The sequence below is a fragment of the Grus americana genome, chromosome 5 (assembly GCF_028858705.1).
Source record: "Grus americana isolate bGruAme1 chromosome 5, bGruAme1.mat, whole genome shotgun sequence".
Classification (NCBI taxonomy): domain Eukaryota; kingdom Metazoa; phylum Chordata; class Aves; order Gruiformes; family Gruidae; genus Grus; species Grus americana.
The window spans coordinates 29,704,989-29,730,151 of record NC_072856.1 but is presented as its reverse complement, the minus strand read 5'-3'; the positions used below and the strand labels follow the sequence as shown (position 1 = coordinate 29,730,151).

Sequence of the window (25,163 nt, the reverse complement as noted above, 5' to 3'; positions counted from 1 at the left end):
AGCTTGTAAAAGCTCTAGGGGAGAAGTGGAAGCTTTCTTCTGCCAGGAGCAGCAAAAAGGATGTGCAGTGCACATTGCTGTGTTAGAAACAGGGTGATCCCTTGCTACATGGATGGAGAGATTTTGATTCATTCAGGATTTCAGTAGGGAGCTGCAGCCACCTGACAGTGCTGGAGGGCTGAAAATAAAGGCAGACCAAGGCAGAGACCAGCCTTTTTCTTTCTGGCATCAGAGTTCTACAATGGATTGTATTAAGTACCAAAAATATTCAGTCAGCCTCCAGATCCTGTTTCAATGGTTGTTTAAATTGTTTTCCTGAAATAACCGGCAAAACATAGATTTGTGTTTGGCATTAGGCTAAAAATTAGCTTAGCTGAGTCTGCCTTTTGTTCAGTGATTTGCAAATTGGCTAAATGAAAGGCCAAAGGTGCTCCACTCTAAAATTTTCCATGAGAACACCCCTGGATACTCACTGTTCCTACAGCAAACTTAAAGAAGCGATACCACAGAAGAGAAGCATAGTTTCTCTAGAGTTATTAAAGACTTAGCCTCTAGAGAACTTAGCAAATGCAGGATTCACTGTATTTGAGATTAACTGCCATCAGTGTTCATGGTTTGGGCCAACAAAATAATGCTCAGCACATAGTAATTAAGTTCAGTTCTAACTCTAGGAATGCCAATGGAGGTACAGGCCTTAAAATTCAATGCCAGGAGAGAGTATATTTGAAAAACTAATCCTGCTTAAAATAAAAATCTTACGTAAGTACCCATGAAATGCAATGAATGTAATTTTCAAAAATGTAATACTTGTGTCCTACAGAGGGAGATGAATCTTCTGAAACAAGTGGACACAGAAGAGGGTGAGCAGAAGGATAAAGGCAAAGTTGTACGGGTTCCCTCTCTGAAAAGAAAAACATCTGACAGAAGGAATACACCACCAAAAGTGATAGAGATAAAGAGCACAACAGCACTGCCATCTGTGCCCTTACCCAGCCTGTCCTGGAGAGCCCCACTCGAAACTATTTTCTCCCCCATTGAAAAGTCTCCATCAACATTCCAACAATTCATTGCTGGGGGAGCCCCAGAAGTGCTGAGCAGCAACAAAACAGAAATGAAAGCTGAGAGGAGGCTTGGTGAGATTATCACTCCACCTACACCAAAGACAGTGGGCCCACAAGCTACATCTTTGGAAAGTCACAGTTCTTTAAGCTCTCCTTTATCTCCTACTCCCATAAGCCAGCAACGCAGCAGCAGTTTGTCGGAATCGTATGCCACGGGCCTTTTATCACCTCAGGAAAAGAGTGCTAGAGGCTCCTCTTTCTCTAACCTGCAGACAAAACTAATGGCAACTCCACGCGAGCCTGGCCAAAGGTCACTAGATAAATCACCAAACTTACTGCTGTCTGACTCCTCTTGGGAGAGATTAGGGAGTGCATCTTCGGTAAGTCCCAGGGATTCCTGGCTCTCCTCACAAAACTGCTGTCCTGTGCTAGTTAAAGTAAGGAAGTATAGGAATTTCTGTATGCAGGTCACAACACTATGCAGTGGGCATTTCAGTGGATACACTCACGGATCCAAACAGCAAGAGGCATTTTATGTGCCTTTGCAGTTGGTATGCTTTCCAGAAAGATAGTTGACTTAAGCAGCTAGGTATAGCTTAAAAGCATTTTTAATTTGCTCAGCTTTATAGCCTAAGTCTTGACAACTGTATTGGTTTCTGTTTTTCTTTCCCAAACTAGAAGTTATTCATGCTGCTGAATACTCAGAAAAGCTGAGCCAGGAGATGCTGTCTTGCAAAGAGGCAAGACTGCTGATTTACCTGATTTACCTATACCCTGTATGTGAGGTGGTGGTGCTTAGTGTCCACTGAGTTTAGAAGTCCGAGAGAGGCAGGACTTAGTGACACTCTTGCCAAACAGCTGACCTGGTGCAAGACTAGAACCAGCAACTCCTGTTCACTCACACTGGCAGGAAATGCACCGTTAACTCATGGACAAGTAAAAATTGTTCCCTTCCCCTCTTGTACTTTGAGAGGAATTTGTTTGTCACATACCCAAGTGTACCAGTACAACTTTATACATTAGTGTAACTCAGTATTATTGCAGGGGCGGTATGAATAACTTTAGCAATTTAAGTTGTAAATTGTGTTTAATAATATAAAAACAATATTAATTAATACACCATGATACAGCAAATTGCATGAGCAAATTGTTCTAGAAGGACATGAATTCTCTTCAGTTGGGTAGTATATCAGAGATGTGACTGCAACATAGAGAGGACTTCTAGCTGTGCTGTGAATGTAAAGGCTAGAGGCAGTAGAGATCAGGTGGCATGGAATTTATCTAGAAAGACCTTTAGAAATTATAACATATGTTTAAGGGCCATTTTAAGGTTAAACAGCAATGTTCTTGTGTGTCTTAGGGTTCTGCAAATCTCCAGCACATGGAGGGATTCCTAGAAAAGAGAGACCAGCTCCTTCCGGGAAGACAACAGGTAGAAACAAATGCCATCAATCTGGATTAATTCATCTTTCCTTGAGTTATAGTCCAGATCTGGTCTGACTTCTTCAGGATAAACTCTTGCTAAAGAGGAGCTCAGGACTGTGGGTTTAATTCAGTTACCAGTAAAATGCATGAAGAAGTGTCCACTGACTTGGACAGTACCTAATCAAGTTCTTAAGAAAGAGAGACAATGGAATTTTTGCCTGTCATGGGAATCATGCTGAACAGGGTCTGTCTACATTTAATGGATTTATGAACCAGAGCCTAGGCTGTATGAACATGTTAATTATGTTCCCCTAATTATAAATACAGGTTTCAATGTATCAACTGAATTAGAAAAAAATAATCAATATTTTTTAAAAAAATTAAAATACAAGCTCCAAGACACTGTATCAGCATGTGATGGTTTGTTGGCAGAGGAAGCCCTCACTCCCATGCTCCCAATGCTTATAATGTCTAACAGTGCTAGAAAAGAATTAAGGTCTCTGTTTATCTTTGAAAAATAGTTTGTTTAATCCAGGGCTGAATGAAACCAAAATCTAAATTCTCATCCTGGGAAAACATCACTTCAGGTCAGTAGGGTAATGGTCATAACAGGGCAGGAAATTTTCTGATATTCACCACCAATCTGTAGACATTTGAGTGTTTGCTGAGGTATTGCACGTAAACAAGTTGTCTTGGATTTTTTGTCCCATAGAATATTTCCTCTGAATCTTTTAACTTGAAAGACCTCTTTAAAAAATTGAATCCAGTAAGGACTCCATCTTCTGGAAGAGAAATTTAGTTTCTTCCTCTCTTCTGGATACACTGAATTTAGTCTGCTGTGATACTGATCTTCCATATTACCAAAGAAGCAAAACTATAACTTGTCTTCCTCAGGACTTTTCCCTTCCTTTTCTCTGAATGACGAAATTGTCAACTTGATTCACTGGCATAACAAAATAAGAAGTAATAGGATCCTTCATCCAGAAAAGTCTCATGGCACTAGGCTAACCTTTCAGTGGTACATAGCTGGGGTAGGAATAGCAACTACTTTTGCAGTGTTCAGCAGCATTCCACTAGGGTTAGTTTAGGAAATGAAAAGGAATTCAGCAGCCCAGCCACATTAGATTAAAACCACACACTTAACAAAACTAGACTATGACTAGCAGGCAAGGGCCAGCGTTCCAGCTGGGAAAAAAGTGGAGCTTTTAGTGACCAAAATTAGACATAACTTTGATTCTCTCAAAGCTGTTGCTGACCACAACATGCTGTAGAGCTTGTTTGCACCAGGTTATGTCATTTGTTCAGTCCTGACTCAGACCGTTCCTGAATCACCCGCACCAGAACCTACAGCAGGTTCTGTTTTTCTAGGAGATAATCATGACTAACAGAGCTTCTGTGATCATAATATTGGCAGCTCCTGTCTTCCTGTAGAACTTGCACATGAAAGATTTCACTACCCCAATAAAATATATAGCTAATAATTGAATTTTATTACCATTTCTATTCATGTAGCCAGGCTCAAGGTCTTGGAAATCCTTCTACGTAAAACTTGACGGATTAAAGCTTGATTTCTATAATGATGAAAAAGAAGCATCTAAGGTAATTTGGGTTTTGAATCTTTCTAGTAGCCTCTGTGTTTACCTATGTAAAAATGCTTTCAAAAGAAAACAGATTTACATTTGCTTTCGTTTGGGCCTGGGGTAATCAATTAGCTTTCAAATGTCAGCTAAGTGAAAATTCAACAATTGTTCAACTGATATCAACTATAAGACAGAATTATAAACTTTTGGAAATTTTCAAACATATTCCTTAAAAGAAATACCTTATTCAAAAATTGCCTTCAAGATATAATGCAATAGTCCATTGTTCCTCTGTAGTTCTTCCTATTCAGTGTTCCTAGTTATAAAGTTAGAAGCAGAAAAAGATAGTATGGGTGTGTAGTCAGCCTGCAGGTTGGTATGGAATTGAATCCTAGCAGAAAAGACGCAGAAGACATTTTGTTTTAATTTCATCCTCCTTCAGAATATATCCACACTCCTGTCCCTCAACATTCTGAATGCCAAATGTGAGAGGCTGGTAAATTACATCAGGAAAGAGAATGCCTTCATGTTGCGGTAAGTTTTATGGAGAACTGCGCTAATAAAAAACCTACACAGCTACCTGTACAGTTGTATTTGCCTACACTCACCTAAGACTGTATGTTGTTAGGAGGCATAACTGAAATGTCTTACAGTGCTTGCCCCACTCACAAGGACAGAAGCTATAGGGCAAGAGTAACTAGAATTCACCTTCTCCTATCCTTATTTACAGGCTGAGAGATGGGGCAGAGTATTTCTTCGCAGCACCTTCTCAGACGCTGATGGAGAACTGGCTGCAATCACTACAGAATAATATAGGTACATTCTCACTTCCTTCAAGAATGAACTATGTTTTTAGCAAGTGATGGTGAAAGATAAGAGAATGAGAAGGTGGTCTTATTCTGGGGCATTTTGAGCTGTCCTGTTTGCCTCTATTAGACAGCAGTACACAAGTCACTTGCCACCTTGTGATGTAAAGACCTGGCGGGAGAATGCCCAGGGTGACTTGCAAAGCAGCTTTTCAGTTGTACTGCGGCTGGCCTCAGCTTATTCCAAGAGAGGGGCCTTGCCCAAGGGCTGTGTTCATCCTTTCATTAAGGAGTTGCTTTGGATCTTGATCAACAGCTTTTCTTCTGAATCTAGATCTCTTTCTGGACACCTCACTAGGCGGCGGCTTACTGGAAAGGAAGCCAGAGCACAATTATAACAATGATGTTATAATTGTTATAATAACAATATAATTGTTATAATAACAGAGAAAATCGTTATGGACCCAGAAATGACAAACTCTGCCTCTAATGCTATTTCAGAAGGTTTTTATTTGTGTTCCTTGACTCTGCAGGACACAGTAACAGATCACATTCCACAGTGATAGTGCAGCCTTTCTCTCCAAACACAGAGACCTCCCAGACAAGACTGTGGGACTTTCCAGACAGAGACTCTGCTGAAAGACTAAGCAGCAAAGGCTCACTCCTGAGGTAGGGGCTCTGCCGCAAGGCTGAACAGGTGTCAGTGCTGTTTGTGCTCAGGTAGCAGTCACCTGCAAAGGGAGATTGCCCTGAGATCAAAAAGTCCTGCTCCTCTGTCACTAACGTCACAGAAATAGTGTGGCCAGCAGGACTGGGGAAGTGATTGTCCCCCTGTACTCGGCACTGGTGAGGCCGCACCTTGAGTACTGTGTTCAGTTTTGGGCCCCTCAGTACAAGAAAGACATTGAGGTGCTGGAGTGTGTCCAAAGAAGAGCAACGAAGCTGGTGAAGGGTCTAGAGCACAAGTCTTATGAGGAGCAGCTGAGGGAACTGGGGTTGTTTAGCCTGGAGAAAAGGAGGCTGAGGGGAGACCTTATCACTCTCTACAACTTCCTGACAGGAGGCTGTAGCCAGGTGGTTATCGGTCTCTTCTCCCAAGTAACAAGTGATAGGACAAGAGGAAATGGCCTCAAGTTGCACCAGGGGAGGTTTAGATTGGATATTAGGTAAAATTTCTTCACCAAAAGGGTTGTCAAGCATTGGAGTAGGCTGCCCAGGGAAGTGGTTGAGTCGCCATTCCTGGAGATATTTAAAAAGACACGTAGACCTGACTCTTAGGGATATGGTTTAGTGGTGGGCTTGGCAGTGCTAGCTTAATGGTGGGACTTGGTGATCTTAAAGGTTTTTTCCAACCCAAACAATTCTATGATTCTAATCCAGTAAAATACATTGTTCTTGAGTATGACCCTGCCTTGATTAATTTGTGCCATTTATGATGTGCTACAGCCATCAGTTTTAAAAATGGGCCTCGCTATTGTCAGCCATATCTTGTCTGTGGTTGATTACTTAAAATTGAGACACCTAGAGGAATTCTTTTATCACTTATTGTAGGCACCAAAGTTACTGAAATAAAGTATCTGATCTGAAGCCTGGGTTACCTGTACGCTCAACAGAGAGAGGCTTGTTCCAACAGATGAGGGAATCAGAGCGGGAGACTACAATAGGTGCTTTAGATTTTTCCTCTGAACCTTCATTCTCTCCAGCAGGGTCTGAAAGGAACCCAGCCTCCTAATTTAAGGAGCCAAACCAGTTTTCTATAGTTGCACTGTTTGAATACCTTCCTCAAAGTCTGTTTTGAGAATCCAAACACAGGCATGGAAAACACAGCCACAGCCAAATTTAGAAATTGGGACTGTAGTGTAAATCAATTTCTGTTGCATTTGGAGTCTATAAAAATCTTACAGACTACAATGTCAAATCCTAGTTCCTCTGCCTGGTAGGTTTTTGCTGCTAAGCTAGATGCCTAACATACTCTTACATATACAGAGCAACTTCTACTCCTCTAGATTGTATCTGATTTTCTGGCGATGCATGTTGTTGATAGGAGAACACCTTCCTTCAAAATCAAACCGGAGAGAGAGTCTGCAGAATTTTCCAGAGATTTTAAGAAAGATGGGACTGCAGTGACACAAGCCTCCATCACCACTCTAAGCCTAGAACCAAAGTGGTAATAAAACAAAACTGCTTCCATCTTTGCTAGAAGCAGGAAGAGAAAAATGACATTTGCCTCAATGAATACCAGACCCTTCACCATTATATCTTTACCCAGCCCTCTGGAAATGTATTGGTATGTTTTAAGTTAATTACTATCCTTGGAACTTTATTTTAATTATGTATTAAATCTAATAAATCCATTAAATATGATTAAACAAGACTGCATCTGGTATACTTTTGTGTATACAACGACTGTCACCTGTCATATCACCTAAGTGTTCTCTACTCCAAGTTACCTAATGGAAGAGCAGAGGGACCTTTAAGCCAGACAGCTCAGGTGAAGTGACTCTGTGAGACAGAAATGGGGAGCACTGAGCAGAGCACGAGGTGCAAGCTGTGAGTGAACAGCAGCCACCTGCAAGTAGCTTTGCAGATATCAACGGATAAGATTTAAGAGGGTTGGGCAGCCTGTACACCACAGAAGCAGAAATCTCAAAGGGAATGTTTGTTATAGAATTCCCGCAGTGTTTTGTAGTCTCCACAATCTTTCATTTTACAATACATTAACCAACAACTCCCTAACTATTTGCCAGTTCTTTCTGGATGAGGTTACCAGGAAAAAAAGCCCTGCAATGTTATTCATTTTTAATGGAATCTGAAATGAAAATAATGCATGAACAATCAGTCTTTCGGTGTAAAAGGAGAGGAAAAGCAAGATAGCAAGGAGGAAGTCTAATCCCCAGACCACTGCTCTCAGAAAGACCAAAAACTAGGTTGATTAACAAGAGCCTATTGGGAAGCTTGGTTGAGTAGGAACTATGGAATAGTCTTTTGGGGAAATATGGGGGAAGGAAAAAAAAAAACCCTGTCCTATAGTGTGTTATCTGTATGAAGTCTCAACATGTTCTCATTACACTATTGGCCCTTTTAACTCTTCTAAATTCCTATAGCTGAACAGTGTGTCAAGTGCACACGAATTACCAGATTCTTGTACCCACAGTGCATGCAGCAAAGTCCCAGCACGATGCAGCAGCAGCAGCGCAATAAAGACAGGTGACCACATCAGTAGGAGTCTGTTCCTTTTAGCAAGTAGCGTTAACACTTACTTTGGAAAGGTACCACTCCTTGGGCTAAGCACAGAAGTGTTGGTGGGATGGGACATCTGGAGGTCTGTAATTCAGTGTCTCACTCAAAGCCAAGTAATCATCAACACTAGATCAGATCAGGTATGGTTTTGTCTAGATAAGCCTTAAACCTCCCTGGAGGATGGCAATTCCACAGTCTCCCTGGCTGACCTGTTTAGTGCTGCTCTATGTGGATACTTTCCTAAAGTTTCGTTTGAACCTTCCAAGCCAGGACTTGTGCCTTACTAAAGCTGAACTGTATTACATCTACTTTTCTCCACATGACCACGTACCTAGTCATGTCACCATGAAGGACAATCACATGGGCCAAGCCTGATGTCCCCTTAGTAAATCCATGCTGAGTGTTCTGGATTATCACTTTGTCCTTCATGCACTTGGAATGAAGTCCAGGAGGACTTGCTGCATGATCTCACCAGTGGCTGTGGTGAGGCTGATTGGCCTTGTATATAGTTTACTAGATCTTTTCTTACGTTAGACTGCGTTCCATCATGACAGACCTCCTTCAGCCGCCATAATGCTTCACAGAGCAGCAGTCTCAGAGTCACACAGCCTGCTAGTGCAGCACTTCACTGAACATCTAGCTTCTCTGAGTAGACCCTGATTTGTTGCTTCCCCAATGTTGGATCTCCCACCTCCTTCCCTAACCATGCTGGTATGCAGAGTCCTGGGACCAGGCTTTACCTATGAGTACTGAGAAGAAAAAAGAAAAAAAAGTATGGAATACTTCAGCCTTTTCCATATTGTCCATCACTATGCTTTCCTCCTCCATTCGTCTCCCTGGTGGTCCCACAGTTACTCTGAGCTTCTGTGTCATTGATATCTATATGGTTGAAGAGCAACAAGTTGCTAAATGAACTTTAGAAATTCCTGCAACATCACAAATCTGGGCTCTGGACAAGGAGCAAAGGTGTGTTGGGTTTGCGTGGCAATGTTTTGGTAGCGGGGGGGGCTACAGGGGTGGCTTCTGTGAGAAGCTGCTAGAAGCTCCCCCTGTGTCTGACAGAGCCAATGCCAGCCGGCTCTAAGACGGGCCCGCCGCTGGCCAAGGCCAAGCCAATCAGCGCCTCTGTGATAACATATTTAAGAAGTAGAAAAACACTTAGAGGGAGAGAGCTTTTGCAGCCGGAGAGAGGAGTGAGAAGATGTAAGAAACTCCGCAGACACCCAGGTCAGTGCAGAAGGAGGGGGAGGAGGCGCTCCAGGCGCCGGAGCAGAGATCCCCCTGCAGCCCGTGGTGAAGGCCATGGTGAAGCAGGCTGTCCCCCTGCAGCCCATGGAGGAAGGATGAGGGGGTGTAGAGATTCCACCTGCAGCCCATGGAGGACCCCATGCCGGAGCAGGTGGAGGCACCTGAAGGAGGCTGCGGCCCGTGGGAAGCCCACGCTGGAGCAAGTTCCAGGCCGGACCGGTGGACCCGTGAAGAGGGGAGCCCACGCCAGGGCAGGTTTGCTGGCAGGATTTGTGACCCCGTGGGGGACCCCACACTGGAGCAGTTTGCTCCTGAAGGTCTGCACCCCGTGAGAGGGACTCCATGCTGGAGCGGGGGAACGATGAGAGGAGTCCTCCCCCTGAGGATGAAGAAGCGGCAGAAACACCGTGAGATGAACTGACCGTAACCCCCATTCCCCGTCCCCCTGTGCCGCTGAGGGGGGGAAGGTTGAAGCCGGGAGTGAAGTTGAGCCCGGGAAGATGGGAGGGGTGGGGGGAGGTGTTTTAAGAGTTGATTTCATTTTCTCATTCCTCTACTCTGTTTTGCCTAGTAATAAATCAGATGAATTCCCTCTCTAAGTTCAGTCTGTTTTGCTCGTGACGATAACTAGTGAGTGATCTCTCCCTGTCCTTATCTTGACCTACAAGCATTTCGTTATGCCTTTTCTTCCCTGTCTAGTGAATGAGGGGAGTGAGAGAGCGGCTCTGGTGGGCACCTGGTCTCCAGCCAGGGTCAACCCACCACAAAAAGGTTCAGGAAAAAAGGTCTGGCCAGCTGTCTGGTGCCTCTGTCCCACACAGGAGGCAATCTCCTGCCACTGATGCTCTTTGATTCCTCTTCATATGTCAGGTAAGAAACCTAAGTAAAGTAGTGACCACTCTGAGGCTTCGTAGACTTGTACTGTGAGGTTCCCCTTTCATTTTCCTGTTGGCCAGGCTGTTAGCCTCCAGGCTGCCTCAGCACAGCTCCCAGCAGTCAAAGCAGAGATAAGGAATTGGAACAAATTAGACAGAAAACTTGGGCAATAATGCTATGAAACTGCTGGATTAAGTGGCTAGGTATGTTGAACTGGATCTTTTCCTACAAGGGACTAGACAGAACCTTCTCGATGGACAGATGTGTGCATGCCCACGCACATGACTGCAGATGTGTACTTGTATGAGGAGACGCTCATGTCCCAAACTCACCATCCCAACACCCACGCTGTATTACTAGCTCCTTTTCAGTGGCTAAGACTGAGGACCAGCGTGTAAAGATGAGCCCCCCCCCCCCCCCGCCCTAGGTTAGTGACCCCAGTTAAAGGCATTATAGAGCTTGATAGAATGGTGGAGAAACAAATGAAATAAAAAAATGTCGTTAAAAACTTTTTTGCTGTGAAATAAGAACATGGCCTGCAGGAATTTTTCTGGATAAAAATGGTCTCATTCCTTTTACAACACTTTGTTGTGTTGGAAACCAGATGGCAAATTAAAAGTATATACCAGGGGAGAGGAATGATCATCTAATCACAACGGAAGCAATTTGCAGAAAAGAATTTTCACCATTTTCAGAAACTGATCTGTAACAATCCATGTGGCCAGAGCTGCAGGCCTGTGAAAGACATCAGTAATTAAATTGTGTGAGCTTGATATTGACAAATGAGAGGCATTAGATGCTGTCAGGTCTGTAGCTCACTCCCAGGGCTCGGCAGTCACGCCAAACTGCATTACTGTGGTCTCAGATGAGATCAGACTAAGAATAACTGCAACCTGATCCCCAATCCCCACAGACGAAAGATAATTGCACTTAATGCTTTGTCTTGTCTTATGTTTTCATGCTCTATTTTTGCCTTGAGGTGCTGATGTAAAGGGCCCATTGAATCGGCTGTGCGCAGTTAGGGCAGCTTTAGCGTAACAGTTTTGTTTGTAATGCTCTGAATGGCTCTCTGCAAAGTCACAGCAACTGAACGTAAGCAGTAACCTCACGCTAGGATCCAATAAAAATCCCTTGGCAGCCACCTGAACATCACTACTGGGAAGAAGGCAAATAAGAGAGCAGTTATTTCTGAATAAAATGAACTTTTCAGGGTTTGCCAGATTCTCGCAGGGAAGATATTTAACCTTTCAAAAGTGATTCACACATTAAAAATGTGAAATGCCATGGGATTAAATTAGTGAGTGTCAGCTTGTCTTTCTGCACCTGCCACTGTATCAGTGCACTTTATGCTATTCCACTATAAATCATTTTCAACAATAGATAAAATAATGGAAATGATCATCAGCTGTGGGTGGGCTGTAATTTTGGTGGTTAGAAAGCATGACTTACTAAGAAAAAGGTCACATTTGCAAAATTATTTTTGCTAAGCTACAAATAGTCAATTTTCAAAGCTAGTTTCTGCAATTGTTTCAGAGGGGTTGCATCTACCACTATAATGGGCAAATAAGGAGGTAAATGTCTGGGGTTTTTGCCATTTGCCAGAGGGATGGGAGGGGGAGGGCTTGAAAAAAGAAGCTCATGAGATGGCAACCTGTCATTATTACATGTACGCATTTATTGCACTATTGCAAATGTTAATTGAAGAATGAGCGGGCTTTGGGTTTCCAGGCATCCACACCCACAGGTAAGCTGGGGCTCACTAGTAATTATAGGGGCAATGCCTTAAAGCATTTTATATTGTAGTGTAGGTCTCAATGATTTTCCTAATAGGAGAGACGTAGTGGCCTGCTGATCCCAGCAGCAGCATTGCCCAGTCCTCATTGCTTTTACCAAGTCTGGCCTCCCAAAGCAGAAGCTTCATGTGCTGTGTGATCCCAAACAAGGACTCCATCCGCCTCCGCACAGCACGTGTTTCCTCATCCCCGTACACCTACATTTCAAGTCCCGTGTCCTCACCTGCATGCCTAAATCCTGGCACTGTGCAGTGCACTGAGGAGGCAGCTTAGGCGGCTCAAGCCATTGCTTCCCGCGAGGCATGAGCTGCCGTTGCTCAATAAGACTCTAATAACTGCTAGCAGTAACTGTTGAAAGTGTGGCTCTTAAGCTGGGATGCATGTGAGACATTTCGACATTGTTTACCCCAGAGAGGCTTTCCCAGCAGAAACCCCAAAGAGGCTGAGAGGAGATGCACAGCGCGCTGCACAGCAGCAGCAGGAGGAGGACCTCTGAAGAGCATAGTGTGCCCAAAGATAAAATTACCAGACTTATTTTGACCATATATCTTCTGACAGTGCTGGCTGCCAGGAATCAGCTAGGAACAAACTGAAGCAATGTCACATAGCTCTGTCTCAGGCATTGAGGTCAGTTTGGCTTTCCAGTCTTAACCTGACTGTGCTGCGTGCTTGGATACTTAATTCTCTCCTTCTCCCTCCTGCAAATAACTCTTTTACCTTCAAGAACTGGTTTATATCATGCGAATGTGGATTCTATTTTCTGTTAACAATGTCATTACCATTATTAAAACTGCTGCTCCCATATACCCATGGGTCTTCTAAGGCTCTGCCTGGATTTGTCACACTGCCATAGATGCTGGTCAGCAGTTTATCATGACATACGGTTACAGTTTTATGCTACTTGTAGTTCTCCTAGCAATTTAGTTGTGAATGCTTGAAGCAGAAAGCTAAAATCCTTGCCCAATGTATCTTGTTGCCTCAATAAAATATATTGGCATTAGCATGAAGAAACCCAGTCACATGGGATGATACCTAAACTTTTCCGCAGCAGGCCTATAATATGAAGCTGTGTACTCTTTCTGGGAGGGAGGACTGTTGCCTACTTCCTCTCTCTTCTGGTACCGAACAGTGAATTGTTCTAAGGCATTAGGAAAACCCTTGCACCCTTAAATATGGGGCATCGTAGAGGTGCAATGGGTTAAATGTTTATAACACATTTCCAGCAGGGAACCAGTCCTGGGTTCCCACAAAAAGAAAATTCATGTTAACTGTTGTTCCAGGGGGGTGAAAGTCAGGAGATGCAGCTTTTCTTCTTCCAAGGACTCGGAGCAAGTGAAATGAAGAAGGAGATGCCAAGCAAGCATGTGTGTCCCTCCCAAAACTCCAAACAAAACCCTATCATCTGGCTGGCTGGCTATCTACCTATCTATATCTATCTATCTCTATCTATCTATCTAATATAAGTCAATCTTTATGAATATCATGGTTTTCCCCAGAACATCTTTAAATGTCTTAAGCTTTACTGCTTCCCAAGGGAAGATGTGCAACCAGCGCAGCGAGCTCTGCTGACCACCCCGGCGCCCTGATTCCTGCCCAGGCCCAGCCCATGGGTGTCCCTGGAGGACTCCACCTGGCACAGGTCGGTCCCGGGCACCTTACCAGCATTAGTCACTGCACAGCACCCAAACCAATTAAAAATGCTGATAGGGACAATTTAGCAGGATTGTTTGTACGCTATAGGTTAGACAGGTTTGGTCGTTTTGGGAAGTGGAGGTTTTGACCTGAAATGCGTGTTATTCTTTCCTTCCTTTTTGCCACCAATTTGCCTATACACCAGGGTTGCTCAAGGTCATTTTTTTAAGATGTCCTGCCTGAATTTTATTAGTGGCGTGCTATGCCTGGAAATTGTTAGCAGTAAATTCCTCCTTTCTCTTCAAGAGGGGAAAACTTAGTAATTAGTGTGGCTTTAGAACTGTAGCTCCTCCCCACAAGCAGAGGCGTGACTGCCAGTGCTCTTCCAGGGACAAGCCCAGAGCTGGAAGAACAGCATAGGGCACAGGGCTGCTAGTGGCTTTGTGTTTTCTTCTACGGTGCTTCAGCCTGGATATGCAAGAGGGTTCAGCTGGGATTCTCATCTCCATGCACTTTAAATCTTTATGCCTAAGAGGTATAATAATATAGGAAAGTGGCAGGCATGCAATTACAGCTGGACAGGATTTTTTTTTTTTTTTTTTTGTCCAGCGACCAAGCACTCTCCCATCTGGAGGTGCACCCCCCTGCCATGGGCTTGTTTCAGTGAGCGAGTTTCAGCCCTGATTCTGAATTCGCTTGTTTTCACCAGTCAGGATGAAGCAGAGCAGAGCCAAAAGGGAAAGAAAGACATTCCTGGTGCACCTCAAAATTACATGCCGATGAGACTGTTCACCTGAGACACAGACTCAAGTCCTGCCATGTGGGACTTAGCCCAGGCTCCTGAGGCTAACGAAGGAGTGATCAGATGAACCCTCCAGCATGGGGTAGGGCCTGTTTAGCTCCTTTTTTGCTTAAATACCTAGCTCCTGGTGCAAGCATTTGGAATTTAGACTCCACTTGTTAAAATATGGTGCAACCATGAGGAAGAATATCTTTTTTTTCCCTACTTATCTCTGTTTCTGAGCCAAAGAAAAGTTACATAGCATGCAGTTGGGGAGAAAAGGCCTTTTTTTTCACCCAGACAGTGTAGTGGCTGGGGCTTTTCCCTGAGAAGTGGAAGCTAAAGCTTCAAGTCCTTAACTCCTGTGGCGAGGACTTCAGCCTCAGTCCATTTTTTAGCCAGCCTGGAGCATGGTTCTTGCTCTTTGCTTGCAGTCTTCTCCTCTGCCTTGACTAATTTTCCAGCGGGAGGGAAACAGGGTGCATAACACCAGGTTTATGTAAATACTTTATGGGTACATGCAACAGCTAGCGTTTACATTTGTGTTCTGACTGATTCAGGTCAATCACTCGCATCCAACAAGGTGATCTAATTTTTCTTTTTTTTTTTTTTTTTTTTGCTAGTCCAGGTCTCTCATCTGCTGTACCTCTGCTGGAGCCACTGCCTGTCACAGAAAATACAGCAAATGAAAGTCATGGAAAACTGGTGCATTTTCCTTTATTGTTGATAATTTTTAACTGTTTTTACAAAAAAAAACCCCACCAAAACTTTCCCTTTTTTTTAACTTAGTTATTTTAAACTCACCATTTAATTGATAACAGTAAAGTTTGGTGAAAGGCATTTACATCAAATCACCAAGAGGCAAAACACAGCAGTGCCTTGGCTGTGGCTCAGTACAGCTGCCTTCCCACCCTGCTTTGTGCCATTCCACTGGAGAGGGTTTTACCACAGGAGGTAGATTTTCTTCTGCTTTTTTCTAGGCTATCAATGCCTTTGTAAACCAGAACATCTTCTTTCTGATTTTTTCCACCCAATCTTGAAACCAGCAAATGCCCTACAAAGTGCTGAGCAGGCATCTAGCATAAGTAGTGCTAATACAAATGGGAAAAAATGTAGTCTTGTGTTTAGGCACATAAAGACTTTCATGGGTCTGGTGCTGCTTTGCAATATTTTATTTTTAATTAATATATTATTAAATGGTTAAAAGACACAAGCAAGAAATTTCTATAAAGAGTAGCTAACAGTTATAAGAACAAACTTTTGTTTCTTTTGTGTTTGGCAGCAGACAGCAAGCTCTGTATTTGTGGGGGTTTTCCAGCAAAATGTTCATCTGAGAACAGTGATCTGGGGTGCATTTCGGATGAGGTTTTTTGCACGCATGCTTTCATCTTCAGTGGTTAAGCAAACATAATGCCAGGACAGCAAGGCTCAGTTTATAAGCATGCCACATGCCTTTTTACACGCACCTTTTCACGGTGAGATGCAGAGACAGCTTTTGCCTCACAGCGCCTGCCTTGGTTTTCACGCGCTCCGCTCCCACAGCCGTGCGGCAGCATGCGGCACGAGGCCAGGCAAGACTGGGCACAAGGAACAAATATACTGCCTTTGGGGAACAAACACGCACCGTGTCAGTGGTCCATTCCCTTAGGCTCCATGTACACCCTAAAGGAAACCAGGACCAAGGAGCAGACCTGAGGGCAGGTCACTGATCAGCCGTACGTCCCTGCAGCTATGCTCTGTTGTTTTCTGGGTTTCGGGCTGTGCAAATCAGCATGCTCTGATGCTTGGCGGGGGGGGGGGGGGGGGGGGGGGGCAGCATGTGCCAGCCACTGCTTCCCAACAAGCTGCATGGATAAGACTGTGCCAGGTGTGGGTCCCTCCACCCTGCGGCGTCCTCCAGCAGCCTTTGCCCTCGCAAATGCCCTCCAGGTCCTCCTGCCACACCGTCGGGCCAGCAACATACTCCCTCAATGTCATGCTACAAAAACAATCAAAACAAACAAAATCCACTCTGACGGGCAGTGATACAGCCCTCACACAATTTCAAGCTCTGAAATGCAAAAATATATTTTAAAAAAAAAAAAATTATTGTTTAAGGGCTACCACATGGGGCCTCAAGGAGATCAAGGAGCACAGGCTTGCCTGTGCCTCTTGGCTGCAAGATTAAACAGCAGTCCCCGGCCCGACCTTAAGTGTTGGCACAAACTTGAGTGACAGTTCCCCTGGCAAAGGGAGAGTCACACCGCCTTCCCAACTCTTTCCCTACCCACAGCCACCTCCTGCACGCTATAAGAGGATTTAACAGTCCCTCAGAAAAGTTATTCTCCGCTGACTGTGGGTTACCTGAAAACCCTGTGGGGTTTTTTTTTGGCTCTTCCACGTTTCCGTGGGCATTTCTGTTTGCATTAGCAGCGCTATGAATGCACCAAACATGCCCCAGTTATGGATCTGTGGAGCATTTAGAGAGAGAAAGATGCGATTTTTCTTAGCGTGGCTGAGCTGCCTTGCTGCTGGGCACGTGCTGCCAAGGTTTGTGAGGGTTATGGATCACTCACTGTAGCCCATGAACAAAACAGGGACATCTTTTTGCAGCAGCAAAGTGTAAAAAATAGGTAGATGAGGTAAAACAGTGTTCCTATTTATGATTTGGATGAGAAGTAAACGAAAGGCAATTAGATAACATCATTGGTTGTCTTATTCCTGATGAATCTGCTGTATCTCAGCAGGGCTGCCAAGTCTTCCAGCTTCAGTTAGATATTGGTTTAGCGTTAAAAGAAATCCCAGTCTGTGGTGGTGAACACCAGTGTCCCTCACTGAACTGAGTCCTTTAACCTCTGCAGCAGAAAAGCTGCTATCCGCTGCTATTACTGGGACTCCCCACAACCTGTTCAGCCCCCAGCCCTCTCCTCCAGCTCAGCTCTTCGCACCTCCTGTGTAACAGCATAATGCTGGAAGATGTAAGCAATAATTTGACACCCCAAGGGCACCAATGCAGTGAGGGCACAGAGATGGGCAGCGCGATGGCGTCACTCACTCCTTGGCCATGCTTTCGGCTCCCGCTGCCCGGCCGGGGCGAGCAGAGGGTCAGACACCAACTGCCTGTGAGGCCAAGTGCCGGAGCCCAGGTGAATCAGGGTGAACCCGGCCATGGGACGTGGGAGCACGCAGCCTCTTTGCAGTCACGCTGGAATCAGTTCCTGTTCTGTGCAAGTGGGTTATAGGAAGGGGTTTCTTTATAGGACCAGCCAGAGGAGCAGGAAAACCGTGCACGTGCGTGCACACAGCCACGTGTGCTTGTACGTGCATATACCTGCACCATGGCATACTGTGCCATGATGGGCTCTCCTACGCAAAGGTCACGGATCCTGCTGGTGGCACTCTCTCTTCTGAGATAACCCCCTGCTGCCATCTCACCTTTCAACTCAAAATGGCTCTTCATTTTTTCTTGCAGACGGTATCAGATTAGTTCTTATCTTCTCATGGTCTGAATTCAGTTGTACAGTTGCATTCCAGCTGTTAAGACTCCTCAGGTTTTGCATGGGCTTCCTTAGCTCAGTAAACAAGCATTGTATAAGGAATATTGCTGAGGCTCATCCCTTGCTGTTGCTTGCAGCAGAAGCAGCATTTAGCAGATGCAGGGTTCAGGCAATGAAGCCTCTTGTAAATGCTCTCCCTCTGAGCTTGAATACTGTCTGGGTATACCAAAAAAAGGCAGATCCCTGTTTCTCTTTGTCATATTTTGGATTTCAAGTAAAACTAAGTCTAGATATCAAGTAAATTTCCAACACAGAAGAAATGTATAAGATTTTCCTTGGGGGACTCGATGAATGTGCTGTGTTTGAATTAAATAAGCCAGAAGCAAGTCCAAATCCTTTGGTGGTATGAAGTCTGGAAACTTCTCTGACTTCTGTGGAGCTCTGTTTTATATTGCTCACCATCTTTTCCTGCCATCTTTTTCATATAGTGGAGGGCTATAAAGATGTTCCAAGCTCCTAGTTCAAGGCAATGTCTTTCACTGCACTCCAAAGCAAATGAAAACCAGGCGTCATTTTTCCAAATATTTTCCGCTAGCAAGGAGGTGTGATAAAGAATTTCCTTTTTTTTTCATTTGTGCTCTATTTTAGTGTAGCACCTATTAAAAATACCTTGCCTATGATGTTAGGGATAGAAGACTGTAAAGGGGAAAAAAAAAAAATCCTCTGGGTGTGAAAATACAATGGCTATGCACTCTGTTAGTGAGTTATGTTTTCTTACATTCAGTTTGCATACATAAGGAGCACCGGCTTTTATCTTGGTCATGACTATTACATTAAATGTACTTGAGTCTATGGTAATTATTCCCCTCAAGTTTCTGGTATCAAAAGCTTGTATCAGGCTCTTGACATTTTAATGCATAAAGGCACTACCCGTATAAATCAATATAATCACTCATGCCTTATGCAGAATTTTTCCTCCAGCCAATGCTCAAAAGAACCATACTCACTCCCTGAAGCTAATGTCCTCTCTCCTTGAAATGTAACTGCCCCCCCTCACGGCAGTCTGGAGCAGCGTTTCTGTGCCAAACTCTTGCAGGGGAATGGAAAAAAGGAGTAATTTCTAAATCAGCAAGGGGAATCGGCCAGACAGAATGCAATTGTCCATGTTGCAGTTTGGCCGTTGTTCACAGATATATATGACTCTTTGGCCTGACTTCAAAGCTGAGCCCACCAATTCAGTGCAAATTCTAGTTGCTCAGCCTATCTGAAAATCTGGACATTACTGAATGCAAACGGCCAGGACTTGGTTTGTAACGAAGCATTGAAAAGACACTGACAATGGGCTCAGAATTGAGGGGACAAGTGCATACAAAGAACTATCACTCTCACCACCACCATATTCTATAACATCGGGGAGATCCTGGAAGGTCTCTGCTAACCAGGACCCTAATTTCTTAATGACTAAGACCACAGTGTGAGGCTCTCATGGTCTGAAAACTTGGGGGAAGGAGATTAAATAAACCCTTTTGAAAGCTAGGAACTTGAACAAGGCAAGATGAGAAATGTACAGGTTTCCTGAGTTTCCTGCAAATAATGAACACTGTGATGCGTTGTAATGTGATCATGACATGTTACAATGTGACTGTGATGTGTTATAAAGTGACTGTCATAGCCTTCAGTGGGGAACAGTGCAAAAACCCAGCCTAGGCGTATCCAGCTCCAGAGTGGCTGGGGAGGTTCCCAGTTCTGCTGCTTCTCCGTTCTATGGCACTCCGGATTGCCTGGAGGAGCAGGTCTTTGTTATTGAGGATGTTGTATTTGCTCAGGTTCACGAGTTTGTCAAAATTTTCAGAGGAGTAGATTAGCCTAATGAGGTAATAGGGTGAGCAGTTGTTCTCCAGATTTACTTTGCCTTGTTCCATCTCTGAGAGACAGCGCTTTACCCCTGCAGAGAAAGACAAAAGCCACCACAGTGAGCTGAATCTGGAGCACAAAACATAAGGTGTTGGAGGGGACTGATCTACTTGCCAGAACCAGCTGTTAAAAACAGCCTCCAAGAAAGGCTGCACACATACCCCCCATGCCTTGAAAGAGCCATTCCTGGTCAGCTTTCCCAGCTGCTTCTCTGTTCCCCTCCTGCTAAAGCTCAGACCTGGAAACCCCATAGCAGAGCTGGCAGGAATCATTACCTTCCCCCTTGTCCTGCCCCTGCAGACAGTCATTCCTGGGCAGCATGCCCCTGGGTCCACATCCTTTCCCAAACCCTGTACGGCTGACTCTCAGACAAGCCACGTGCCTGGAACACCTTCCAAACTCCGTGATCAGACCTCGATTAGCGTTGGCAAGAGCGTATCTGCCAGCTAGAGCGAGTGGACAACCTAGTACATACAAGGAGGCCCTGTGATGCTAACCAGGCAGGATTGCCTCTTGCAGAGTACAGAGGTGTGGAGGGAACAGGGCACCACACATCACCCTCCCATCCTTCAGCTCCACTTCTCAGCCTCGGGTTAACCCAACCCCTTGGAGTTGCCAACATCCATCCTCCTCGTTAGGTCAATCTTTTTGCTTAAAAGGATACCCTAATTACCTCCACAAGAGACTTCAGCAGCCTCATATTTATGCATCTACAAAATGTTTAGAGTTACACTTTTCCTCTATTTTTTTACCTATCTCCTTGCAGTCTGAACCAAATACGCCCAAATCACAAATATATTGTGAGATGACTGTCAGTGGGGCTACAAACAGATGGCTGAGATATTCCCTATGATGTCTACCAGAACTGCATGAAAAAGACACAGGAACTTCACTTGAGCCATATCAGGGTTTAGTCTAACCTAGTGGTTTCTGGACAGTGTGATCTCAGGGTGCTGGGCCCAGGCCATCAATAGAAGTGGCTGGGTTAAAAATGCCCAAGTTTTGCTTCATTGAGCCTCCCAATATTCAGAGAGGCATACTATCTGTGCTGTCCACATCCAGGTACAGCTGCGTATCTCTCAGGCATGCAAAAGCACAATCTATAGTTGTGTTGTAAATGAGCACTTCACAAGCCGATTCTCTCTTTTCCTGAATTTAAATAGTTAAAAGCAGGAAAAATAAATACCTACATTCCACAAGGTGTCTCTCAGCCATCTAGAAATTAAAAGCTCAACTGTTAAACTTGAAATCCACACAAGCAGGTTGCCAAGGACCCTTCTCCCTCAACCACCCACATCAGTTGCCGGCTGTCAGCTTGATTGATGAATCACCGGCTGCTCGGAGACATGCAGGTGAGCGTCACGGCTCACAAATTTGGGCCTGGAGCACTGAGAAGCTGCAGCAGCTGCTTTGCTCTGCATAATCTCATCCATCTTTCAATCAGAGAGACTCTAAAACACCCACCTGTTTTACCTGCTAGCCACTGCTCAATGGCCGTATCTCACTGCACATTGCCATTTGGACCATCTCCAATTTCCACCTAGCAAGCCTAGTTCCCTCTACTGGGTACCTCCTATCTTCATCCGTAGAGTTTCTAAATGTGATTTTGATGGTGTAGCTGTTACTGCACATATTCTCTGAGCATTGGTGAACATCATAGCAGAAGAGGAGCTTCACTTAACCTGTTTTGTTACTGTTCATAACCTTCCCCAAATGTTCCCTCAGAGACATGCATTTTGCTGTGGTCCCAGAACCATAACATAATTTTAGGTAAAGGAATGTTCTGCCTGCTGCGTTGAGCAGTAGCGAGGGAGAGCAGAAGTTCCCCGTGGCCTGATAACTCAAAAAGTGGAGTGTGAAACACTTCAGGGTTCGTTGCTGTAAGAGCTCCAGCACAGAGGAAGGGCTGAGGCTGAGGAACTCAGATAGCAGAGGCACCAACGAGGCACCACCTATCTGATCGTTGCGGAGTATCCCACAAGCTGTTGTGAAGACCTAGTCAATACTTAGGCTCTCTTCTGCTAACGTGGCCTTTGCTGCTTCACGGCTGCATTCACAGACAGCACCTGAGGGCAGACGCCACTGCCCAGGGCCTGCTGGGCCTCCACACAGAACAACCCAACTGCTCATGTCCCCACAGCGAAGCCATGTCTGTTGTTGATTTCCCTGGAGAAAGGGAGCAAGGATATGAGCTGTGTTACCTGGGAAACTTAGGGTCCTGCTGTCTGCTAATTAGGTGCCCAGGGCTGCCAAACTTGTGTGCGAAGCTCTTTAGCAGGTACAGGACAAGGCCGTTCTCTGTGCGTAATACAGGCTTTCCCTTGTGCACACCACAGAGTAGCACAGCTGTTCTGGCAGCTCTTTCTGTTCATTGTCTTTTAGTAAAGGAAGTAACCTCCTTCTCACACAATGCTTGTACCAACACCATATAATGGCTAGGCCAAGGTAGGACCATCAGTAACTTTTATGCTTCTTACCCTTATGCCGACTAAACATTGCATCCCCTCCACCTCCTACTATTTATTTTTCTGAACATGCTCACAACAGAATTACTTGACCCAGCTGTTGGCGGCCACGTGCCTGTTCCTTCTGCTCTGACTCTTGGGCCACAAACATCGTTATTATTGCTGGAGAGACTTGCTAAGTCTCCCCACCTAGATGGTGGTTGGCACAAAGGCATGAGAGCAGGGGAGAAGCAACCACTGCCCAGCCTGCTTGCTTACTGCTAGGTCTGAAATTGACAGGGGGAAGGTGAGAGAAGAAGCAGTTGGCAGGTGTTCTTGGCTTCTTCCAGATCGAAGAAGCTTCTTTTCCCCACACCTTACCATTGTAAGTGCTGCCTTCTACAGTATGCCTTGCAGCGTGAGTTGTGGCTGAAAGCTTTGTTCCGTCCCATGTCTTGCCCAACATTGCTGAGTCTGCCGTGGTTTGCTAACCACAGTATGTGGAGGCTAATCAGTAGAGACATGGATCTGCCTCAGCTACCTCTGCCGCATCATGGCTTACTGGATGAGAGATACAGTTGCACTGTGCACATGGGGAACATAAGCCCAGATTTGGTGAGAAGGTTAACATAACTAGGTTAACAGGAAAAGAGTTAACACCTCCTTCTCCTCTGCCATGGTGGAAACTCATGTGATCTGAGCTGAATGCAGTTTCTTAAACCTGCATCCATGTTCATAGCCCAATGGAAGAGGCAAATATACATATATGACCATGATGGGTAGGAGACAGAATGGTCTCAGTCACACAAAAGCTGTGCCCTCACTTAAAATTATTGCTACAGAGGACAAATAAGATCTGCTGTGGAAAGACAAATGGCCCGAACTCAACTAAAAAGTATAGTTTTGTTCACTGAACTTACCAGGCTCCTTGAATTCCTTAAAGGTGTCATTCACCAGAGGAAAATGGATTACTATGGGTGCTCTGGGGTCCTCTGCATCTGAAAACACGTAACATTCCTTTGGGTTCTTCTCTTCTTCTTTACTTAGCTCCACTTTGGGGAATGGAATTTTTTGTATCTTGCAATATTTGTATGTCATCTCTAATTGCTGTGGACACAGATTGTCATTGCTTTAAGGCACTAAGACAAGAATCAGGTTTTCTGAGGTATCATAGAAATACTGTGGCAACTTAATTCAGTCCCTAGAATCACTCTGCAATCAATGTGTACTCCAAAACAGCCACAGAATAACTCTGCTTTCTGCCGCCACTCACCACAAGTCAAAAGATGCTTCTTACCACTCTACGATGCTTTTACAGCTAGAGGGAATGACCAAAAGCCACACTTAGAATTTTTCATGAGGACAGAGCAGAAGAGACCAAGGTCATGTCTCCAGCAACCAATTGTTACTGCAGTTCCCTGAGGATCCTGGGAAGTGTATGCTATATTCCACTACAGCAAAAAGAGCCTAACAGTTTCTATAGTTCTGGTCTTGAGGGAAGTGTCTTTCCCCCTCCAAGATATGGTGACTGGTTTGCTCTTAATTATATGGTCAAGACTTGGACAGCTGCTTACTTAGAAGCTTTAATAATACAAGTATCTGCATACTCTGTCCTGTTGATCAATCCCCATCCCTCCTCACCACAAAAAACAAATAAAGGGAAGGGGGAATAATTTTCCTGACCACCCAGATGGACCTGCAGAAGCCCTGAAAGATGTGTTTAAAACTATATAATTGTAGTACCTACAATACACTGATCAAGCCTCACTCTGTCCTCTCCTTCAGAACACCAACAAACTCCACCGCTCACCTCACAAGCTAACCTTTCTAATGTGAGGATCACTTCCACACCTTTACCAATTAGTCATTTTTGGAGCAACTGGTCATTGTGTGATTTGAGCATCAGATATGAATTTGGCTATTAAACCTCACAGCTTCACAAGAAGAGTTTTACCAGGGCTGCAAGGAGCAGAGCATGTTAATCTCACCTTGAACACATTCCCCAAACCATAATCCAGTGAGATAATGACATCAACATTCCTCTCTGGCTTGAAAAGTGCTGCACCACTGGTGTTGATGAAATAGCCAACATCTATCAGGCAAAGATATTTCTCCAGCGGTGTCAGATTGTTAGGGAAAGAGTCCAGCACAGTGTCTGAAAAACATTTTGAATATCATTAGTGGTGCATTGGTAGGAAAGGAGGAGTCAGTAATTCTGTCTGTGCTACATGTTAAGGGCAGCTCCTTGGTTGCCCTCAAGACCAGGCTCACCTCCCTCCATAATGCGAGCCCACAAACGTGGCCTCAGGAGCACGCCCTCCAAACTGCACATCTGAGCACATCTGGCCCGTTACCACACTCCCCCAGGCACACTCACAAAGGCAGGCTGTGAGGCAGTCAGGCAGAGGACAGGTGAGACACAGACTCCACTGGCCTCACAGCTGCTCTGGGGATCGACTTTTCACAGAATACAGACTTTAGCCGATTTTTTGTTTTTCCCCTAAGAACTGGGAAAAATGCAAACAACAGAAACAATTTCACAGTGTAGCAACAAATCTAACAAATGCGTTGCTCTTTTTTTGCTATTGCATTTTTAGGATTAGCCTCTTCTCCTAGGGTGAAAAATCTGACTTCAACCTGCTTTCAGTGATCTCTCATATAAATTATCTTAGTCATGCTGCAAAAAAAACCCCATATCATGCACACAGCATCCCCTACCAACAGCTTAAAATATTGCCTGAATTAATTAAACCTCACATTAACTCCAGAAGCAGCCAAAAGTGGATTATACCAACTGGCAAGTTGAGATCTAAAACCAGTTTCTGGCAGCTAGACTCTTCTTTCTCTGCTACCAATCCCACCAGCCTCCCTTGTAGACTATTGTTCC

The 25,163-nt window shown here is 44.6% G+C and overlaps 2 protein-coding genes across 4 annotated transcripts in view; one reads left to right on the top strand and one right to left on the bottom strand.

The window, feature by feature from the left end:
- Positions 1-7,218, top strand: part of SPTBN5 (spectrin beta, non-erythrocytic 5) — a 98,633-nt gene extending 91,415 nt beyond the window's left edge. Inside the window, exons 61-67 of the mRNA XM_054828681.1 lie at positions 821-1,441; positions 2,422-2,493; positions 3,999-4,085; positions 4,509-4,600; positions 4,797-4,882; positions 5,406-5,541; positions 6,917-7,218. Of these exons, the coding sequence (XP_054684656.1) occupies positions 821-1,441; positions 2,422-2,493; positions 3,999-4,085; positions 4,509-4,600; positions 4,797-4,882; positions 5,406-5,541; positions 6,917-7,043 (1,221 nt within the window). The 3' untranslated portion in view covers positions 7,044-7,218. The remainder of the gene's footprint in view (positions 1-820; positions 1,442-2,421; positions 2,494-3,998; positions 4,086-4,508; positions 4,601-4,796; positions 4,883-5,405; positions 5,542-6,916) is intronic.
- Positions 7,219-16,269: 9,051 nt separating this feature from the next.
- Positions 16,270-25,163, bottom strand: part of LOC129206922 (cytosolic phospholipase A2 beta-like) — a 48,975-nt gene continuing 40,081 nt past the window's right edge. For all 3 annotated transcript variants that reach the window (XM_054827077.1, XM_054827078.1, XM_054827079.1), the window contains 3 exons: positions 24,265-24,431; positions 23,197-23,383; positions 16,270-19,863 (listed from right to left, as the gene is read on the bottom strand). In XM_054827077.1, the coding sequence (XP_054683052.1) occupies positions 19,622-19,863; positions 23,197-23,383; positions 24,265-24,431 (596 nt within the window). In that variant the 3' untranslated portion in view covers positions 16,270-19,621. The remainder of the gene's footprint in view (positions 19,864-23,196; positions 23,384-24,264; positions 24,432-25,163) is intronic.